This window comes from Cetorhinus maximus, chromosome 1 (assembly GCF_964194155.1).
Source record: "Cetorhinus maximus chromosome 1, sCetMax3.hap1.1, whole genome shotgun sequence".
Taxonomy (NCBI): Eukaryota; Metazoa; Chordata; class Chondrichthyes; order Lamniformes; family Cetorhinidae; genus Cetorhinus; species Cetorhinus maximus.
Window position 1 is genome coordinate 206,811,238 of NC_135879.1, and position 22,512 is coordinate 206,833,749.

General features: G+C 41.4%; 1 protein-coding gene across 12 annotated transcripts in view; it reads left to right on the plus strand.

The window, feature by feature from the left end:
* Positions 1-22,512, plus strand: part of tcf4 (transcription factor 4) — a 578,439-nt gene that overhangs the window by 322,362 nt on the left and 233,565 nt on the right. For 11 of the 12 annotated variants that reach the window (XM_078552205.1, XM_078552262.1, XM_078552187.1 and 8 more), the window contains one exon: positions 17,076-17,211. The exons of the other annotated variant lie outside the window; for it this stretch is intronic. In XM_078552205.1, the coding sequence (XP_078408331.1) occupies positions 17,076-17,211 (136 nt within the window). The remainder of the gene's footprint in view (positions 1-17,075; positions 17,212-22,512) is intronic. 12 annotated transcript variants of the gene reach the window in all.

The window sequence follows — 22,512 nt, forward strand, 5'->3', positions numbered from 1 at the left end:
TATCCCCAATCCCATGTGCTTTAATTTTACATGCTAATCTCTTATGTGGGACTTTGTCGAAAGCCTTCTGAATGTCCAAATAAACCACATCTACTGGCTCCCCCTCATCAACTCTACTGGTTATATCCTTGAAAATTTTCAGTAGATTTGTCAAGCATGATTTCCTTTTCGTAAATCCATGCTGACTCTGTCCAATTCTGCCACTGTTTTCCAAGTGTTCAGCTATTAAATCTTTTATAATGGACTCTAGAACTTTCCCCACTACCGACGTCAGGCTGACTGGTCTATAATTTCCTGTCTTCTCTCTACCTCCCTTTTTAAATAGTGGGGTTACATTAGCTACCCTCCAATCTGTAGGGATTGTTCCAGAGTCTATAGAATCTTGGAAGATGACCACCAATGCATCCACTATTTCTAGGGCCACTTCCATAAGTACTCTGGGATGTAAATTATCAGCCCCAGAGGATTTATCGGCCTTCAATCCCATCAATTTCCGCAATACCATTTCCCTACTAATACTGATTTCTTTCAGTCCCTCCCTCTCATTAAACCCTGTGTTCCCCAACATTTCTGGTATGTTATTAGTGTCCTCCTTTGTGAAGGCAGAAGCAAAGTATGTATTTAGTTGGTCAGCCATTTCTTTGTTCCCCATTATAAATTCCCCTGTTTCTGACTGTAAGGGACCTACATTTGTCTTCACCAATCTTTTTCTCTTCACATACCTATAGAAACTTTTACAGTCAGTTTTTATGTTCCCAGCAAGCTTACTCTTGTACTCTATTTTCCCCTTCTTAATCAATCCCTTGGTCCTCCTTTGCTGAATTCTAAACTGCTCCCAATCCTCAGGTCTGTTGTTTTTGGCTAATTTGTATGCCTTTTCCTTGGATCTAATACTATCTCTAATTTCCCTTGTAAGCCATGGTTTGGCCACCTTTCCTGTTTTACTTTTGCGCCAGACAGGAATTAACAATTGTTGCAGTTCACCCATGCACTCTTTGAATGTTTGCCATTGCCTATCCACCGTCATCCCTTTAAGTAACGTTTCCCAATCCATCATAGCCAACTCGCGCCTCCTACCATCGTAGTTTTCTTTATTAAGATTCAGGATCCTAGTCTCAGAATCAACTATGTCACTCTCCACCTTGATGAAGAATTCTATCATATTATGGTCGTTCATCCCCTAAGGGCCTCACACAACTAGATTGCCAATTATTCCTTTCTCATTACACAATACCCAGCCTAGGATGGCCTGTTCTCTCATTGGTTCCTCAATATAGTGGTCCAGAAAAACATCCTGTATACACTCCAGGAATTCCTCCTCTATGGTATTGTTACTAATTTGATTTGCCTGATCTATATGCAGGTTAAAGTCACCCATAATTACAGATGTTCCTTTATTGCATGCGTCTCTAATTTCCTGTTTAATGCCATTCCCAACATCACCACTACAGTTTGGGGGTCTATATACAACCCCCACTAACGTTTTTTGCCCCTTAGTGTTTCTCAGCTCTACCCATACAGATTCCACATCATCAGAGCTAATATCTTTCCTCACTATTGCGTTAATTTCCTCTTTAACCAGCAATGCAACTCCACCACCTTTTCCTTTTTGTCTGTCCTTCCTAAATACTGAATACCCCTGGATGTTCAGTTTCCATCCCTGGTCACCCTGCAGCCATGTCTCCGTAACCCCAACTACATCATACCTGTTTACATCTATTTGCCCGGTTAATTCATCCACTATATTGCAAATGCTCCTTCAGGCTTTTCTTTTTCACATTACTTGTCCCGTTCCCACTATTTTTCACTGAGGCCCTGTTTGATTTTTGCCCTTGATTTCTCTGCCTATCACTTTTCTCATTTTGCTTTCTGTCTTTTGTTCTTGTCCTTGATTCCTCTTCCTCTGACTCCTTGCATAGGTTTCCATCCCCCTGCCATTTTAGTTTAAACTCTCCCCAACCACTTGAGGAAATATTCCCCCTGGGACATCAGTCCCGGTCCTGCCCAGGTGTAACCCGTCCAGTTTGTACTGGTCCCACCTCCCCCAGAACCAGTCCCAATGTCCCAGGAATCTGAAACCCCCCCCCCCTCCCCTCACACCATCTCTTCAGCCACATATTCATCCGATTTCTCCTGCTATTTCAACTCTGACTTGCACGTGACACAGGTTGCAATCCTGAGTTCACTACCTTTGAGGTCCTACTTTTCAACTTACTTCCTAACTCCCTATATTCTGCTTTTTTTACCTATGCCGTTCTCAACTGTGTCAAAGACTTCAGGCAGCTCAAGGAGAATGAGAAGTGGTAGTTCCCCTTTGTCACAGTCACAAAGGATGTCATTTGTGACTTTGATAAGAGGCATTTTGATACTGTGGCAGAGGCAGACACCAGTTTGGAGGGTTTCAAACGGAGAGTTCCTGGGAAGATTGGCATGAATTTGAGAGGCAACAACACGTCCAAGAACATTGGAGAGGAAAGGAAGGTTGGAGGTGGGGTAGAACTTTGAAAGGGTAATTTTTTTGAAGAAAAGGTTGTTGTCAGTAGATTGTCAGTACTGTTGTCAGTAGTAGAAGGAGAGAGGGAGAACCTGAGGAGGGAGAACCATTTACAGTGTCAGCTTACATAGGAGTCAGGAAAGTGGGTTAGTAATTTAGTTGGAATAAAATCGAGAGAGCAGGAGGTAGGTCTCCTGCCCAAGATGAACTTGAAGAGGGCATGAGGGGAGATAGAGAAAAAAAGTTCAGGGTAGGGCGGTGGGGGGTGCCTTAGTGGAAATCTGTTCTGGTGTGATAAGTGATAGGAGGAATTGACAGAGGCAGCTGGTGGGTTGTGACAAAGATATCCATGAGCTCCTCATACTAGCTATTGGAGTGAGAGTGGGAAGGGGTTTAACAAGACTGCAAGACAGCTTTATCTGCTCGAGCCAGATCTGGTGGTGAATGGTTAAACCAGTTGTCTGCCATATCTTTTAACGTCTGCTCCTTTGGGCTTAAGGGAGTGATGATGAAGACTGTACTGAGGGAATGTCCAGGGTGAGAGAGAGAGAGAAAGTTTTTAATGGTGATTAGAGTTTTAAAGGTTGAGGTGAGGGGGTGGCTGAGCAGGTTGGTAGCTGCAGAAATGTCGTGGTGCACAGTGGGCCAAAGTCTAGGCAATTAGTTAAAATAGCTTAGACCTCATCCTGGCACAGCCATGTGAGCTTATTGCTGTCCCTGACTCTGCATGCCAAATTCAAACCTCGAGTTAAAATCAGGGCATAAAGCGTTTTCAATGGCTGTGAAAATCAGGAGTATCCAATGTCAAATTCAGGTCAATATTGAGTTAGTCGGGGTGGTAATTGGTTGGCCAATTGTTCTCAGCCTGCAGCCCTGTTCTTGATCACTGTCTAATGACTCCAGCCCGAACACGTGCTCGAGTGAACCTTTAGTAAGGGCAGGGTCAGGTTCAGCTGTGGTATTGCATGGTTGATCTCATCGTACCAGGATTGGCATCTTGATTAAGAAACCAGTTATGGGACTTGAACTGATGAGAGCTATGGGACAATGTGACTTTTAAGTTTAAAAAAAATAGTGAAATAGTCAAAATAGTCCATTGCAAATTATTTAGGAATCTTCTTGGGGATCATCTTCACTCAGTAGAAAGGTAAATATTATAGGCAAGTTCTTGAGGTTGGTAGATGCTTTGTTTAATATTCATATATCCTTGGAGTACTAAGCTTTCAGGACAACTGCATTTTTCTAATTGTTCAACAGCTGTAAAGTTAATTGACAAAATTTTTGATGCTAAATGTTTTGGGGATTCATTAAGAATGTGCAAAGAACATTTAGTAACTCACAGCTGTCCCTGAATAAACCAGAGAAATGTTGGTGGTGCCATACTCATCATCTTCACAGATGGGATAAAGGGGTGATTGTAGAATGAAATACAGCCTTGATGGTCCAATTTGCTTGTATGGACCAAAGTAACGGAAGCAAAATCATCAGAAAATGCCCTGGCAGAATTGAACCAAGTTTGTAGAGAGAAGCTTCCAAGAGCACCTTCTGCTTTTAAATTGAGTTTAGTGGGAGCCACCATGTGACTTGCCAAGAAGCTAATCACTAGCCAATTTCTTTTGAAGAGGAGGTGAGTTGAATTTTCCAAACTCTGCCTCTCCATATTACCCCATGATCCTGCCCCACAAAAAAAATCTAAGATTGGTGTTGTAAAGAATTGATATTTACCAATTCCCAAATTGGTGCATTTTGGAATTATTACTGTCAATCAGCTTTATTGTAAGTGAAGGAAAATGTCAAAGTAAACTCAATTCAAAGTTTTAGAAAATACATTTTGGGTCCTTTAAAGTTCAGTACTAAAATGGTTCCTTAGGGTTGCCAGGAATGTCTGCACTAGGTAATTTTGTTGTGGGAGAGAGGTTTGGGACTGTTTAATTGAGGTCAGAGGAAAACCTGGAGGGCAAGTAAATTTGTAGTATTTTTATTCATCTTCACCTCCCCTCTACTGCTACACTCCCTGTTCAGCCAAAAGGGAGGAAGAGAACTTGAGGATGTAGGCCATCAAGTCCTGAGGATTGCCGGCTTTTAGTCCTTTAGGTTGCTCTAGTACTCTTTCTCTGCTGATAATAATTACCTTATGTTCCTCTATTATTAGTCCCTTGGTTACATTCCATTTCTGGCATGTAATTTGTGTCTTCTACATGAGGACAGAAACAAAATGTTCACAGACATTTTCAAAACAAGATGTTTCAACATCTTGGCCATTTCCTCATTCTTCATGACAATTTGGCCTCTAAAAGACCAATGTTTGCTTTAGTTACTCTCCTTTTTGTGTATACTCGTAATAGCTCAAAAAATCTGTTTTTATGTTCCTGGCTGGTTTACTGTCATTCTATTTTTTTCTCCTTTTTATCAACTTTTTGGGGGCCCTTGCTGGTTTCTAAAACTCTCCCAATCCTCAGGCTTTTTACTATTTTCTTCAACATTATAAACCTCTCCTTTTAATTTACTACTATCTCTGTCTTTCCTAGTAAACCATGGATGGATCTTTCCTGCTGGGCTTTTGTTTTCTAATGGAATATATTTTTGTTTAATATTTTGAATAGTTTCTTTAAGTGTTTCCCACTGTTTATTTACCTCCATACTTTTAGTCTAGCTGCCCAATTGACCTTAGCCAGCTGTTCCCTCATACCTTTGTATTTGGTTTTGTTTAAGTTTGTGATTCTTGTTTGGGACAGGGGTATGTTGCTGTTAAACTTAACATGGAATTTAATCATATTATGATCATGTTTTCCTAGCGGATCTTTTACTATAAGAATATTAATTAACTCTGCTTCATTACACAATCTTAGATCTAAAATAGCTTCAGCCTTAGTTAGTTCCACAGCACACTATTCCAGGAAACTGTCGGGAGCACATTCTACAAATCCACCTTCTAAGCCTTCCAAACTGCTGCTGGAGATATTAACGACAACTTGCAGTTTTCAGCGTACTGCTACATAATGAAGGCCACGGAGGCTATTTCATTCAAAGAGAGTTAGCTTAATTTCATTCTCTTGAATCATAGAGAAGTGGGCGAAGTGCAAATGAGGGTTTGCAAGATTGCATGGTGCATTGCTGTTGCACGTTGTTTTGTGTGTGCCTCATGTCAATTCTTACATATGCCTAAACCCAAAGGGATTCAACTCCCTCAGAGTGGAATTGGTGTGTGACCACAGGCAATGTCTGGTATCCTGGCAGCAGAGAAAAGGCTTTCATTCTGGAGTTGTCCTCTGTGCTGCTGTACTCAACCACCATGGCAAACCAAAGCTGACAACATAGCTCATGACTGCTTCGCAACCGACACACACATGTGCATTGAATGACATGCAGTGAGTGCAAAGCTGCCAGAAGGAATTTGAATGAGCAGTTCATTGGTATCCTGAAGCAATGATTCTACTGCCTGGACCTCTCTGGAGAAACCTTGCAGTACTCGGCTGAGCAGGCCTCAAGATTTCTCATGATATGCAGTTTTCTTCATAACTTTGTCGTCATGAGGGAACAGAAGCTGCAGCGGAGGAGCATGAGAAGGAGGAGGCAGAGCAAGAGGAAAGAAGACTTGTGACCTTGACAGCTCTTGTCAGCCTGAGCTGTACATGAACAATTAATTCAACTGGAATACCACTAACCTCAGCTCCTTGCTTTCCCTTTTTTCCATGGCCATCACATCATTTTATTGACTAAAATGTAAAAATAAAAGCCAACACAAAATACACATTTTCATAAATTAAATAATGCCATATTCTATACACAAGTAAATTTATCACCATTTTGTATCTCCTTAGTGTCTATTATCCATGTGCCTCGTCTGTCCTGGCACTCCAATGCAATGTTACCCCAGTGGCTGTAGCACAATTAGTGATTTTTGGAGGCCAATCATTTCAGCCATAAGGTATTACCTAATGAGCTCCTCAGGGTAGTGCCCTAAACCCAACATCTTCAGCTGCTTACTCAATGACCTTCCCTCCTGCATTAGGTCAGAAGTGGGAATGTTTGCTGAAGGTTGAACGGCATTCAATTCCTTTCTCAGTTCCTCAGATACTGAAGCAGTCCGTGTCTGCATCCAGCAAGACCTGAATAACGTACAGGCCAGAGCTGATAAATGACAAGTAGCATTCACACCACCCAAGTGCCGGGCAATGACTGTCTGCAACAAGAGAAAATCTAACAATCTACCCTTGGTATTCAATAGTATTACCATCGTTGAATCCCCGCCAGCATCCTGGTAGTTATTGACCAAAAACTTAACTTAATCTTATAAATACTGTGACTACAAAAGAAGATCAGAGACTTGGGATTCTGTGGCAAGTAACTCTCATCCCGACTCACCAAAGCCTGTCCACCATCTACCAGGCACAAGTCAGGAGTCTGATGGAACACTCTCCACTTGCCTGGATGAGCGCAACTTGATCAACACTCGAAGCTTGACACCATTCAAGACAAGGCAGTTCACTTGAACAGCACCTCATTCACCACCTTAAATATTCCACCACTGATGCACAATGGCACTGTGTACCAAGTATAAAAATACAGCAAGTCGTCATGTTTCTTTCATCAGCGCTTTGCAAATTGCAACCTCTACCAACCAGAACATCATGGGCAGCAGATGCATGGGAATACCACCACCTGCAGCTTTCCCTCCAAGTGTCTCACTATCATGGCTTGGAATTATATCGTCGTTCCTTCACTGTCAATGGGCCCAAAACCTGGAACTCCCTCCCTAACAACACTGTGTGTGTACCTATACTACATGGACTGCAACGGTTCAAGAAGATGGCTCACCACTACCTTGTTGAGGACAAGTAAAGATGGGTAATAAATGCTATCCTTGCCAGTGACCCTCATACCTCATGAATGAATAAAAAGAAATATGGGTCTAAAGCAGGGAAGTGAAGTTGGTATAGAAGGTCAACCACAATCTCATTGAATAGTGGAGCAGGCTCGTGGGTCCTGGAGGCCTACCTCTGCTCCTGTTTGTTATGCTCTTAAGGGTAACAATTCTTGTTGCTTTTCATCATCCCTGTTTCTGAAACTTGAATTATAGCACCAAAAACTAATCCAAGGGAAATTAATGTTAACATTACTTAGAATGGTAATGGCCAGTATTCCACCGAGGGATTATCTTCTCCTTAGGTTTCACACAGCAAGAGTGGTCAATACTAAAAATAAATAGGTGTAGAAATTCACATATGAACTCAAACTCTAACTAATAGAGGAAAGAAAATGTTAGCATTTCAGCATTTTTTAAATATCAGAACCCAAGAATGGTCAGTGTCTGAAGTCGCATCAATTTGACCAGGATTTATGAGAAACTCCTACGGGTTTCAAGTGTGCAAAATTAAAATTCCTAGAAATAATAAATGAAAATAAGAGAACTGCCAGTGCCATGCCATTGCAGTATTTCAGAGTATAGTGATTTTTTAAAAAAATATAAATTTAGTGAACTGTAAAGATTCTAAAACTGGTTCCTAAACTCATGATTTCCTTGCCGTTGCGGGTAAGCCAGTGCGCCATACAGCAATGCTCTAGAGTTTGCCTAAAGGAAAATTTGTGCAGTCGGCTGGCAAGTTATCAGAAGACTCATTTTTCATTGACAGGGCATCTTCATTGTGCAATATGTATGAAAATAAGTCTTAACTCCTTAACTTGAGACCAGGCATTGACTTATGTTTCAATTATTCAGGAACGCCATCACAATACATTCAATGCTTTCCTTATACATACATAGTTCTAAAGAGTTGTTTATTTTGCGCTTTATGGTATGGTGCATGCTATATAGTGAATATCACATAACTGCGAATAACAGATGGCTTAAAGCGTATTTCACCAATGAACAGATGCTCATCCTTTTTTAAAATATAAATCTGTGTAATATATGCAGGCTACAGCTTTTGTCTGTCACGAATCTAGCCTATTCTAGTTCTGCAGTAAGAGTGCGTATTTTTCTATAGTTGCCACTGCATTTCCATTATCACTAGAGTGGGTGGAATGAATAAAGTCTGAGTTAATTCTTAGTATGAAGCAAAGTGAATTGCCTGACATTTTTTTGCACACTTTGAGTTCCTGACTCTTAGTTAGGGCAGGAAGAGAGATTGATAAGGAAAAATCGAAGAGTTGTCAACTCACTTCATTTGTGCACACTTCCTAGACTAATGCCCTGAGTGATTTCCTTAAAAAGGTCATTCAGAAATAACTGCCTTTGAGCAGATTTCACCAGTTATAGACCAGTCCATAGGGCACTGGGCAGCAATTGAAATTTTCTTTCTGTTTGAGGTAGGCATGTAAAAAGTTACACCATTCCACCTTCTCATCTAATAGCAAAGGCAAGAAGTAGGAAACAAATGGAGATGAGGGACAGAAACTCCTTTTCAGAGCGTATTTCTTTCTTCTCCACAATATACTATTTTACGCTTGTTTGTGATTCCACCCATGCCTCAGCTATCTTGCCAAGTGACCAATTCTTTGTGTGTGAGCCAAGATGATAAGTTTTGACAGGAGAGAGTATAACATCAAGGCTCCTTCGACAGCATCTTCCAAACCCACAACCACTGTCATCTAGAAGGACAAGAGCAGCAGATAGATGGGAACACCACCGCCTAGAAGTTCCCCTCCAAATCACTCGCCATTCTGACGTGAAAATATTTTGCCGTTCCTTCACTGTCGCTGGGTCAAAGTCCTGGAACTCCCTTTCTAACAGCACTGTGGGTGTACATACACCACATGGACTGCAGCAGTTCAAGAAGGCAGCTCACCACCACCACCACCTCAAGGGCAACAGGGGATGGGCAATAAATGCTGGTCCAGCCAGTGAAGCCCACATCCTGTGAATGAATAAAAAATAAGTGGGATTAAAATGAGCAGCTAGTTTCTTTTTCATCTTTTTCTGGCTGGCACAGACATGTTGGGCTGAATGGCCTCTTACTGCACCATAACTTTTCTATGGTTCTAAGTGCTGAGCAAATGATCCATCTCAGCCATCAGCTGAGGTTGCCAGTATCATAGATGTCAGTCTTCAGCAAACCAACAAGAAACAGTGAGTATACTGGATACAACTAAGGCTATGAATCCAGCCGTTTCTCAGGGTAACCAGGGATTCCAGGACTGCCCACACCCTGAGAATGCGTGAGAAAACTAGCCTTGAGGGGTCACACAACTGAGCCAGATTTCCAGTTTGTAAGATAGGTTCTGTGATAGTAACATTGTTTTATGATCCTCCTTTTCTGAATCAAGGACTGCTAGATAATTTCAAAGCCATCAGAGTTCAGGATGGAACCTAGGAGTGGACTAAATGAAACATAAAAAAGGAGGTAGTATATTTTTGATAGGAATAATTTCAGTGTTGGAGAGGAGTGAATGGAGTAGTACGGCGATTGGTGCTGAGAATCTTGCTATTACTGATTACGTCAACAACCTAAACTTACTGTCATATTTGCAGATGATACAAAACTCAGGAAGAGAAGTTGTGTCAGAAAAAGTAGCTGGGATGCACAGAAAGCTAAAGTCTAAATAGGGAAAACAAATACAAGTGTAAGTTACTGCAAATTGAAGGAAAATATAGCCACATGTGTACCGCTAAGTTATTAATGGCGTAGATATAGATGAAGTTGAAAGTGATCCGAAAGTTCATAAATTTGCCAATAAATATGTTATTAATATGAAGCAACAATCAGCAAAATTAACTGAATTGCTAAACGATATTCTACAATAGGGGACAGAGCTGTGAGGGAGGACTAGAGAAACTATGAGCCAGGTTTTCACCATTGAGGTGGGAAGCTTGAGTTGGAAAATCTCCTGTCTTGGCAGACCCACTTCTATGGAAATGACACCCATTTACACAATTTTTGCTCCAGGGTGTTGGGGGTCATGATCAAGTCGAGTCTGCCACCTCCCGGATCATTCAGAAGGTTGGCTAGAATGCACGTCTCGGTTGTCTTGAGACCTTGGCCCTGTTGTATAAAAGACCCTATACCCCACACTCCACACCCCTCCATGCCCCCTCATAGTCTCATGCCACATCCATGCCCCCATACCCCCCCACACCCGTAGCCACTCATCTAGTATCAGGTCAGGCCTCAGGAGCTGTGTGGCGATGGGGAAAAAAAGAAATCCCTGACAATCTGAGAGCTCTCACTCATACAAACTTGGGGCAGAATTATACTGTCCCGCCAAAGTCAATGGACTTCTGAATGGCTTACCGCATTTTATGGCCCTGGCCCTGCCACGACGGGACTGTAAAATTCCACCCTTGATAATTTAAAAAAAAACTCTAATTCGTGAAATCCATTCATCATTTTTACATCCCCTAAAGCAGTCAATCTGTTGTAACAATAAACAAACATCTGTTCACTAAACGCATCAAATACAGTTAACTCTTTGGTAGCCTCTTAAAAGTGACAATCAAAGTGTGAACCCAGTCCCATCCCTATGTCGTCCGTCCGTCCGTCCCCCCCCCCGGCTGAGATAAGTGGTTTTGGAGCTTTTGAAACTCAGCCAATCATTCAAAATGGTTTCAATGTAATAACAGTCCTTGGGAAATGTCAAGAAATAAGATTATTGAAACTACAGGAACAGATGGCTTTCCCCCCCTAAGCTATACCAGATGGTATGTCAATTAATACTCCCAAGCAGTGGGTGTCGACTTTTTAAAATCTAATTGGCAGCTTCAACCTGTTTCTTTTTCATTTTTAAAGGGCTGGAGATTTAAATAATTTCAGCACATGACACTTAAACAGGCTTTATCCACCCTTCACAAAGCTTTTGTGCCTCCTGCATAAATGTATGACTCCCACACTGTGGATTAAGGTTCTTGGAGCAGTGAAAATGGTGTCTTGTTTGAACTCGGTGCTAATTTCATACAATGTCAGCAAAACATTTCAGAATTGAGAGTTGGAAGCTGTGATAAAGGGATTGTAGGTTTTTCTTTTTTTGCCGGTTGAGCTAAGTTCAACCAAATTGCCTTCCTTGCCTGCATTTATCTCAAGACCTTGTGCAAAGGAGTGTGGCAAAGCTCTGTCAACTCAGAGCAGCATCAACTTGGACAATAATTGAAGCTATGTGGGTCTTGGTCTGTGGAGTTCCTTTGAACCCTAGGATTTAAGACCATGCAGTCAGATGCAGTGAAGATTTATTTAAACAATGAGGATAATGTCCAAAAATCAAACTGATTCATGCAGTCTTTTTTCATTTTTGTATCAAACTAACTGAGTCATTGTCAAGCTGTAAAATCCCTTTCTGTGAGTTAAAAGTGCAGAAATTGGGCAAAAACTTGGATTTATATAACGTTTTTAACATATAAAATCATTCCAACGGATGTACAAGAGGTTAAAGTCAGAGGAACAGAGTGTCCTAGGAGTGAGGAAGGTGGGAGGATTTGTAGCACCTGAAAAAGTTGAAGAGATGGGGGTGGGATGATGCATAAAGGGATTTAAACATGTTTTAGTGTACGTAGAGCCAATGTAGATCATCGAGGAAGTGTAATAGGCCAGCTATCCTTTGCTCAATCTTCATTTCTTATCGACATGCTGCTCCTCAGTGACGTTCTACATGCATGCTGAAGACACCCAGCTCTACCTCTCCACAACTCCTGCACTGCCTCTGTGTTCTCAACCTGCCTGTCTGACATTCAGTCTTGTATGAATCAAAATTTCTTCCAATCAAAAATTGGGAGGCAGAAGTTGTTGTCTTCGGACCGAGGAATAAACTCTGTTCCCTGGCCACTGATTCCATTCCTCTACCTTACCACTGTCTCAGGATCAGCCATGTTGTTCACAATCTCGTCTCCTTATATGAGCCTGAGCTGAGCTTCTGAACTTCTTTCCACCTGAAAAACCGTTTATTTCCACCTCCACAATATAGCACACCTCCACCTTTACCTCAGCCCATCTGATGAAACCCACATCCCCAACGTTGTTACCACCAGATTTTTGCTATTCAATGATATCCTGGTCACTGTGCCCATCCCCCACCTTCCATAAACTAAAGCTCACACCTTGGTTGCCTATATCATAACTCTTATCCAAGATCCATTGATCCATATGCTTGCTAACCTATATTGGCATCCAGTGTAGCATCACTTCTGTTTTAAATTTCTCATCACCATGCCCAAAGCCATCAGTGAGTCTTACTTGTCCCTATTTCTGTTTCTTGCTGTAGCCTACAACTGTCTGAGAACTCTGCATTTCTTCAATGCTGGTTTCTTGTGTACCCCCACCTCCTTGGCCCCACAATTGGTAGCCAGGCCTGCAACCAATCTAGTCCCAAGCTCTGAACTTTCTTCCCTAAGCCGCTCTGCCTCTCCACTTCCCTTTCCTTTAAGATGTTAATTTGAATCCACCTCTTTGATCAAGCTTTTGTTCACCTGTCTTATAGTGTCCTTCTTTGGCTTGTGTCAATTTTTGCCTACTTATGCTGCTGCGAAACTGCTTAGAATGTTCTACTATATTAAAGATACTAGAAAATATAACTTGTTTGTTGTTGTTTTGATGGGGATAGGATATGGGCTGCAGAGTTTTGGATGAGCTAGAGACATTGGAAGGTGCAGGATGGGTAAAAATTTCCTTCCTGGGTCCCCCCACTGGGATAAAACGAGGGTTGGGAAAACTGGAAATGCTGGCAGTGGGACCCTGAGGGACATTTTGGAAGAGGCAGCCAATTAAGTTACGACCTCCAATTAAGGGAGGTGGGCAGGCTCTTGAGTATGGAGGGCCAATAGTAGGCCATTCAGAACTGAAAGATCAGCAGCCTCATTGTCAGAGTTGGCCATTGCTAAAGTATGCAGGGAGATGTCAGGAAGCCCCCATGTTCACAAATATCCACAAATAGGGGATATCAGAAGGGTTAGGGTTGTCGGATAGGAAAGGGAAAGCCCCCCACAGTACCGGGTTCTGCCGCTGTGGCTGCTGTTTAGTAGCGCAGTGCCTACCCCATTGTGTACCCGGCCTGCCACTAGGAGCCATCAACTTTTCATGGACTGCCTCCTGGCTCAATGGGTAACCTTTACCCCAGCTGGAAAATCCTGAAGTGGGATCATCCTTAAGTAAATGCTGAGGAGGCTTAATTGGCTGTCTGCTATGGCTGGTGGGGTAACGAGACCTGCCGTCACCCTGCCTTCTGCAGAACTGAGTGGAGGTGGACAAGCCTTGGAGTTGGTCCAATGGGAATTTCACTCTTTTAAAGCCCCTTCCCTCTGCCTCCATTGCCCCTTGAACATTCTGTTCCAAAATGTTGAAATAATCAAGTCTGGAAGTGAGAGTTTGGCAGCGGATGGCCTGAGGTAGAGACAGAAGTGAATGATGTTACAGCAGTGGAAGTAAGCAGGGTCAGAAGCTTAGCTTCTTGCGGTTGAGTAGGATTCTGAGTTATGAACAGTCAATCTCAGCCTGAAGAAATGGCAGCAAAGGGAGGTCGAGGTTGTAGTGGATGGTGAGGTTTTAGAGTTTGTGTCACTGGCTGAAAATGATGGTTTCAGCCTTCCCACTGTTTATCTGGAAAACGTTGTGTACCTTCAGAATCATAGAATGGTTACGGCATAGAAGAAGGCCCGTATTGTCCATGCTGGTTCCCTGCAAGATCAACTAAGTTGGTCTCACTCCAGGTTCAAATCCAATTCTCTTATAAAAGCCATGATTGAATTTGCCACTACCATCCTCTCAGACAGTGCATTACAGATTCTAACCACTCAAGATTTTTCCTCATGTCACCGTTGGTTCTTTTACCAATCACCTTAAATCAGTGTCCCCGAATTCTTGACCCTTCTACCAATGGGAACAATTTGTTGCTATCTACTCTGTCTAGGCCCCTCATGATTTTGAACACCTTTATCAAATCTCCTCTTAACCTTCTCTTCTAAGAACAATCCCGCATTCTCCAGTCTTTCCACATGAAATCCCTCAAATCTTGAAGCACTCTTGTAAATCGTTTCTGTACCTTTTTAAAACCTTCACATCCTTCCTAAAATGCAGTGTCCAGAATTGGAGACAATACTCCAGTTAGGCCGAACCAGTGTTTTATAAAGATTCATCATAGCTTCCTCGCTTTTGTACTCTGTACCTCCATTTATAAAACTCAGGATCGTGTATGCCTTTTTAACCATTTTCTCAGCCTGCCCTGCCATCTTCAACAATTTTTGCACATATATCCCCAAGCGTCTCTGCTCCTGCACCCCATTTAGAATTGTATCCTTTACTTTATATTGCCTCTCCTCATTCTAATTACCAGAGTGTATTCCTTCACAGTTCTCTGCAACGTGTCTGCCTGTTCCACCAGCCTTCCTACACCCTCTTGAAGTCTATCACTATCCTCCCTACAGTTCCCAATACTTCCAAGTTTTTTGAGTCATCTGCAAATTTTTAAATTGTGCCCTATACACCAAGTCTAGGTGATTAATGTATATCAAGAAAAACAGTGGTCCTAGTACCAACTTGTGTGAAACCCCACTATATACCCCCCTCCAGTCCAAAAAGCAACGTTCACCACTATTATTTCAAGTTACTCAGCCAACTTCGTATCCAAGCTGCCACTGTTCTTTTTATTCCGTGGGCTTCAACTTTGCTGGCAAGTCCATTATATGGCACTTCACCAATGCCTTTGAAAGTCCATGTACAAATCAACTACATTGGCCTCATCAACCCTTCTTGTAACCTCTTCAAAAAAACTGAATCAAGTTAGTTAAACTCAATTTTCCTTCATAAATCTGTGTTGGTGATTATTTGTTTGTTTATTTTGTCCCAGATTATCGTTTCTAAAAGCTTTCCCACTGCCAGGGTTAAACTGATAGGCCTGTGGTTGCTGGGTTTATCCTTTACACCCTTTTTGAGCAAGGATGTAACATTTGCAATTCTTCAATCCTCTCTGACACTACCCCCATATCTAAGCAGGATTGGAAGATTATAGCCAGTGCCTCTGGATTTTACTCTTTTTTTCTTCCCTCAGCACCCTCCGATGTATCCTATTCAGCCCCGGGACTTAAGTACAGCTAGCCATTCCAATATCTCCTCTTCATCGATTATAGCCCTTCTAATATCTCACTTACTGCCTTTTTTGCTATGACTTTGGAAGCATCTTTTTGCTTGATAAAGATGGATGCAAAGTACTCATTTAGAATCTCACCCATGCCCTTCGCCTCCATGCGTAAGTCCCCTTTTTGGTCCCTAATCAGCCCCTCTTCTTAACCTTGTACTATATATCTGCCTATGGGAGACTTTTGGATTCCTTTTTTTATTAATTGCCAATCTCTTCTCATACCTTCTCTTTTTGCCTCTCATTTCACCTTTTCAACTCCCCTCTGAACCACATTCAGCCTGGATCTCAGTTATATTATCAACCTGACACCTGTCATTTTTATTATGCTTCATATTGCCCTCTATCTCTTTCATCATCCAGGGAACCCTGGCTACCTCTCTTAACTTTCCCTCTTGTGGGAATGTACCTCGACTGTACCTGAACTACTTCCTCTTTAAAGGCAACCCATTGTTCCATTATAGATCTGCCTGCCAATCCTTGATTGTAGTTTACCTGGACCAAATCATTTTTACCCCACTGAACTTGGCCCTTCTCCAGTTAAGTATTTTTATTTTAGATTGCTCCTTTCCTTTCCTATAGCTAACTTAAATCTTATGAGACTACGGCCACTGTCTCTTAAAACATTCCCCTATTTTGACTTGATCCACTTGACCTACTGCATTCCCCAGAACCAGATCTAGTAATGCCTCCTCCTGTTTTGTGCCAAAAACATATTGATCAAGAAAATTCTCCTGTACACACTTCAGAAACACTTCCCCCTCTCTGTCCTTTATATTATTACTATCTCAGTCTGCATTAGGATAATTAAAGTCTTCCAACATCACTACTCCATAGGTTTTTGCACCTCTCTGTAATTTTCCCGTAAATTTGCTCCTGTGTATCCTTCCTAGTAGTTGGTGGCCTATTGAATGCAGCCAGTATTTCTATTGTTTCTTAACTCTCACCAAATAGATTCTGTCTTTGACCTCACCATAACATCCTCCCTTTCCAGCACTGTAATTCTCAATAATCTATATTGCCGCCCCATTTCCTTTTCTTTTGTTCCCTATCCTTCCTGAGCGCCTTGTGTCCAGGAATATTTAGTTCACAACACCATACTTCCATGTAGTTATCTGCACCTGTGGCTCACCAATGATATATACCATGTTACATACATGCACTGTAAACCTAATTTTGACCTTATTGCATTCCACAGTTGGATAGTTAGCTATTAAGAGCGTGGACTATTGCACCATTGAATTCTGAAAGCAATTAACCTTTGATCATTGGGGGTGAAGAGCCTCACATCTTGATGTTGCATAAATTTAATTTCTCCTTACATCATCACAAGTTCATGTCATAGGATCTGTAATCACAACGTTTCCATTTTTAAATTGGTGACTGCATCCGGTACAGAGTGAAAAATGAATATTGCAGTCAAATAAGGCAGTGGAAATGTGAAATACTTCTATACTGGCTACTATGATGCAATGAGAACAAATGGGTTATCCTAACAATTTTTTTCTTTTTTTTTTATATGTTACAGTCAAGTCTCCTTGGGCCTGACATAGGTATGGGCAGTCCAGGAGCTGTATCCCCTACAGGCACCAAGCCTGGCTCACAGTATTATCCATATTCCAGCAATAACTCCCGTCGGCGACCAATGCATGACTCCTCAATGGGTGAGTGCTGTTCCACATTTAATTTATTTTATTGAACTCACCGCTTTATGCTTTTTTGAGTCTTAAATGGGCCATTTTGCAACTCCTAATACATCCCCATTTACTTTCATCCCTTCAAAAACTATTTTGATTTTACTTTGAGCAGAAGTTACAACGCTGAACATTCTGAATTGCCCTTTGAGGAACAGATAGAGCTGTTGTAATATTAAGTCTGAGAAACAAATGAATTATTTTGGGAGTGGAAAATAAAGGTCCCTGTTAACGTGTAAAAGAGCACTCAGTGTAAAAACGTATTTTATCTACTAGCTGCTGAGTTTATCCAGTGAGTGCTTGAATCGAGGGCACTATATGCCAGGAATCTGCTGGCAATTCTTGTAGCCAGTAATGCTCCAACAGTAATTCTGAAAAATGTCTTGTCTCTGTCATTATCATGCAACTTAAATTTGCACACCCATATTTAGGTGAAAGTATTCAGAAATCAGTGTCATTTTCTGGTGCAAAATACCAGAAGAAATGGCGATTGGCCAGGAACCAGCAAAATGACTGACTTTTCACCCCACATCAGAGCAGAAAACTCCAGGTTTCCAACGTACCAAATGTTTCATTGAAGCATGTATTACATGAGTGAGCCCTGCTAAGGCCCAGATACTCACTGATGAATATCAGTAACAAATAATAGAAGTATATGAATTTTTGTGCTAAATCCTTTGAACTGAGGAAAACACCCAAGTTTTTTCTAAGCTTAAGTTATATCTGGAGAGCTCTTTGATCTGTGTAAAACATGGGCAATAGAATTGGTTATTAAGAAGAGATCACAGGAACTAAACTGCACAAAATTAAAGTAGTTTGACTTAAGTATGAAATTGCTCCTCCTGCCAACACTCCACTCCTGACCCACAGCATATTGATACCATCATGTTAATTTAGCCTAATGGCAACATTAAGTATTTTGTAGTCAGTCTGTTTAGTAATGTTATTTCTATTACGAAAACCATTCATGACCATGTTCTCTGTTCTGAGGTGCGTAGCAGCAAAATTTTCAGGACTGTAGCTTGAAAAAAAAATAGCCAGTTCTCAACAGGTGTCCTCAAAAACATTAACTACTAGTCAGTCGCTCTTGATGTTGTACAAGGGGGATCAAGATCAAATGGAGTTTTTGAGAGAGATAGAGAGGAAGAGAGGAGATGGTGGTGACAAAAGGGGAGAAGAGTGGAGAAGAGATAAGAGTAGTGAAGAAGGGATGGGAATGGGTAAACGAGGAGTGGAGAAGAGAGGGGTTGGGGAGGCGATGGGAGATAGAGTGTAAAGCTGACTGGATACTTATTGCTTAGTGGAGCAATGGGTAGTTTCTGGATAGTGATTTGTTCTTTTGGGGATTGGGTAGGGAAGGGTGCTGTATGCAATTTATTACCTCAGTAGAATAGGGAGAAGGTGCTTTCTGCATCAGTAGATGAATGATAATGGTCACAAATCTTATTCTGGGGGAAGGGGAAATGTGGCTGCTTTGTGCCTTGGTGATTGGAGATAACTTCACATGAGCCTTTCCCTAGCTGATGTAGCATAGTGCCTTCAATGAAATGTCTGTTTCCTGGAGCTTACTTATGGAGGAGGCCTCCAGAAAAAATTTAAAATTGATTTGAAATTTATTATTTTAAAAACACTGCAGGGACTGAATACATTTCACTGAAATCTCTCTCCCAATATTCCATATTTTACTTCTAATATACAAATGGTTAAATCAGCATCCTTATAACAGAATATAAAAGATAGCTTGTACTTTTTAAATAAGTTAGAAAATATTCACACACTTTATCCTGAGTTGGCAGGTAACTTGCAGAAGTTGACTTACTGAAAATATTTTTAAAAACTGATTTTGTGAGAAACAAGATAGGTACTTTTAGAGACTTCCCAAAAATGTGATTCGTTGTAATTTCATCAGCTTTTGTGCACAACTGTTTCCCTCATTTACGTCATTACAAAGAGCTTGAGGCTTCAAGAGTTGTTTAACCCCCAACATAACCTTTATAAAGAAGTTATAGAATGGTCATTTATTTTTGTTTTGTTCTGTCCTGTCAATATATTTGGCTTCATAGGTGACCGCAGTGAAATTAATATAGGGCATTAGATGGATAAAGCAAGTCACATGATTCAGGATGCTGTCATGTGAAGGGTGAGAGTGACTTATGGACAGCATTAGAACTCAAAAAGCTGAATTTAAAGAAGTAATTAGAGTTTTAATGCTGTTCCTAGAAGTTTGAGATTCACTCTCCCCTTTCCTGACGTTACCCAGAATCACCAATGCTTTTTAAAAATATTTATTATCTATTCTACAAAGGAAGAATGAACAAGTGAATTTAAAGCAAATACTTTTTCTTCACAAAATAGATAGTGAATAATTATTTTAATGTTATTTTTATCCAATGGCATATCCTTGCTGAAGGTGGTATGACCTAGATGAAAAGATATTAATGATAGCACCAGGAGAGGTCAAGCCGCCTGGATCACTTGATTATCACTGTAGTATCATAAGGTTCCCTCCGTGAAACATCCAATTTCAGTGCATTATACAAAATTAATGGTGGCTCCAAATGTGTCACAAAAAAACACTATCTTGAATGTGCAGTATGTTCTTGGTAGATTACCTTTGGGAACAGTGGAATATTTTTAATTTTCCCTGAAGAGATGAAATGGGAGGGGTGTAATCCACCATAGGACAGAATGTACAAGGCATGTGGAATTACAGACTTGCTGGCGGAATGATCTCATTCCATGTTTTCTTATGTTCTTAATGCCTTGAGATGATGTCACATGCCATAAGAACAAAGGTTAAGCAGTTTAATGTGGAAATCCAAACCTTGAGATGACTTTATTGCTCAGCCAGTAGTCACATTATCCTTATTCTCAGTAAGTATATACTTTGGAATTGCTCAGAATGATCTAACTTGTAAGGTGGAAAATAACATAGTTATGTGATAACTTATTGTGACCAAATTCAAACTTGTTAATTTGAATATAAGTAAAGAATAATAAAACCAACTAGCCCACCCCATTCTTCATACAACTCAATGACAAACATTAAGAAAGAAAATGTTGGTCCTACAACTAGGAAAGACTGATTTAAGTTGGACCAGAGTATAATGCCATAAAACCCCTGTTGACAAAGACTTATGAAAAGATCATCAGCTGATAATGACCAGTAAGATTGACATTGACATGAATTACAGCAGTGCCTGTGAGGAGTGGCCACCTGTGAAGCATAGCCACGTGTTCACAGTTCCATCTGTGATTTACAGTTTTAATGAACCTGCCCTCTGAGATTGTTTCACATTATAACGGCAACATAAAAAGTAATGATATAGGGGTTGAGTGTTTTCAGATGTGATTTTAATTGACAGCCATGTGGAGGGGACCACCTGTGAATAAAGACCACTTTTTGTGGGAACCATGGGCGGTCGCCTTGACAGGTTTAGCTGCATATCCCATTATTCATTGGCAAAAATCAGATGCAAGTTGTCAAAAATTATCAGGTGCTCCTATGGAGTCACTGCTGATATTAATGCAAGAGATGGCGAATATATGCTACTTAGCTAGATAGCACTATTTAACACGACAGGCCTTTTCTTATTAATGAAATTTGTCTTGAGTTTTAAGTTTTCCCCATTTTCTAAATCCTGCTCTTATCTAACATGGACCATCATTTTTGGATTACTTTACTGGAAAAAAAAATTTACTTTTCAACTGTTTTCTGCTATCTTCCTTGCTATGCAAATCCAAAGCAGGAAGATGAACATTAGAGTGGGAAAGTTGCATTACCATTATGTCTATTTGCAAGTAGGTCTTTCATATCACTTGCATGCTGCCATCTCCTGGACAGCTCTCTGAAAAGGACTTGTGTTCTAAGAAAGCTATGGGGTAGAAACTTGTATTGGTTGCTCCATTGGTGGCTCAGTTGCTAAAAGCTCTGCCTGGCATGATACTGAGCTATACAGGCCCAAAAGGATTTAATCCACAATCTTAGCTATTAGCTGATCTCAGCAAAGCAGTAGTTGAGACTTCATAACAAAAACAGAAATACCTGGAAAAACTCAGCAGGTCTGGCAGCATCGGCGGAGAAGAGCAAAGTTGACGTTTTGAGTCCTCATGACCCTTCAACAGAACTAAGTAAAAATAGGGAAGGGGGTGAAATATAAGCTGGTTTAAGGTGGGAGGGGGGTTGTTGGGACAAGCAAGCAGTGATAGGAGGAGATAACCAAAAGATGTCACGGACAAAAGAACAAAGAGGTGTTGAAGGTGGTGATATCTAAAAGAATGTGCTAATTAAGAGTGGAGAGCAGGACAAGCAAGGTAGCTCTAGTGGGGGTAGGGTGAAATAAACGATGAGTGGAATACATTTAAAAATAATGGAAATAGGTGGGAAGAGAAAAATCTATATAAATTATTGGAAAAAACAAAAAGGAGGGGGAAGAAACGGAAAGTGGGTGGGGTTGGAGGAGGGAGTTCACGATCTAAAATTGATGTACTCGATATTCAGTCTAGAAGGCTGTAAGGTGTAGTCAGAAGATGAGGTGCTGTTCCTCCAGTTTGCGTTGAGCTTCACTGGAACAATGCAGCAAGCCAAGGACAGACATGTGGGCAAGAGAGCAGGGTGGAGTGTTAAAATGGCAAGCAACAGGGAGGTCTGGGTAATGCTTGCAGACAGACCGAAGGTGTTCTGCAAAGTGGTCACCCAGTCTGCGTTTGGTCTCTCCAATGTAGAGGAAACCGCATTGGGAGCAACGAATGCAGTAGACTAAGTTAAGGGAAATGTAAGTGAAATGCTGCTTCACTTGAAAGGAGTGTTTGGGTCCTTGGACGGTGAGGAGAGAGGAAGTGAAGGGGTAGGTGTTGCATATTCTGCGTTTGCATGGGGAGGTGCCGTAGGAGGGGGTTGAGGAGTAGAGGGTGATGGAGGAGTGGACCAGGGTGTCACGGAGGGAACAATCCCTACGGAGTGCCACCGGGGGGGTGAAGGGAAGATGTGTTTGGTGGTGGCATCATGCTGGAGTTGGCGGAAATGGTGGAGGATGATCCTTTGAATGCGGAGGCTGGTGGGGTGATAAGTGAGGACAAGGGGGACCCTATCATGTTTCTGGGAGGGAGGAGAAGGCGTGAGGGCGGATGCGTGGGAGATGGGCCGGACACGGTTGAGGGCCCTGTCAACTACCGTGGGTGGAAAACCTCAGTTAAGGAAGAAGGAGGACATGTCAGAGGAACTGTTTTTGAAGGTAGCATCATCAGAACAGATGCGACGGAGGCGAAGGA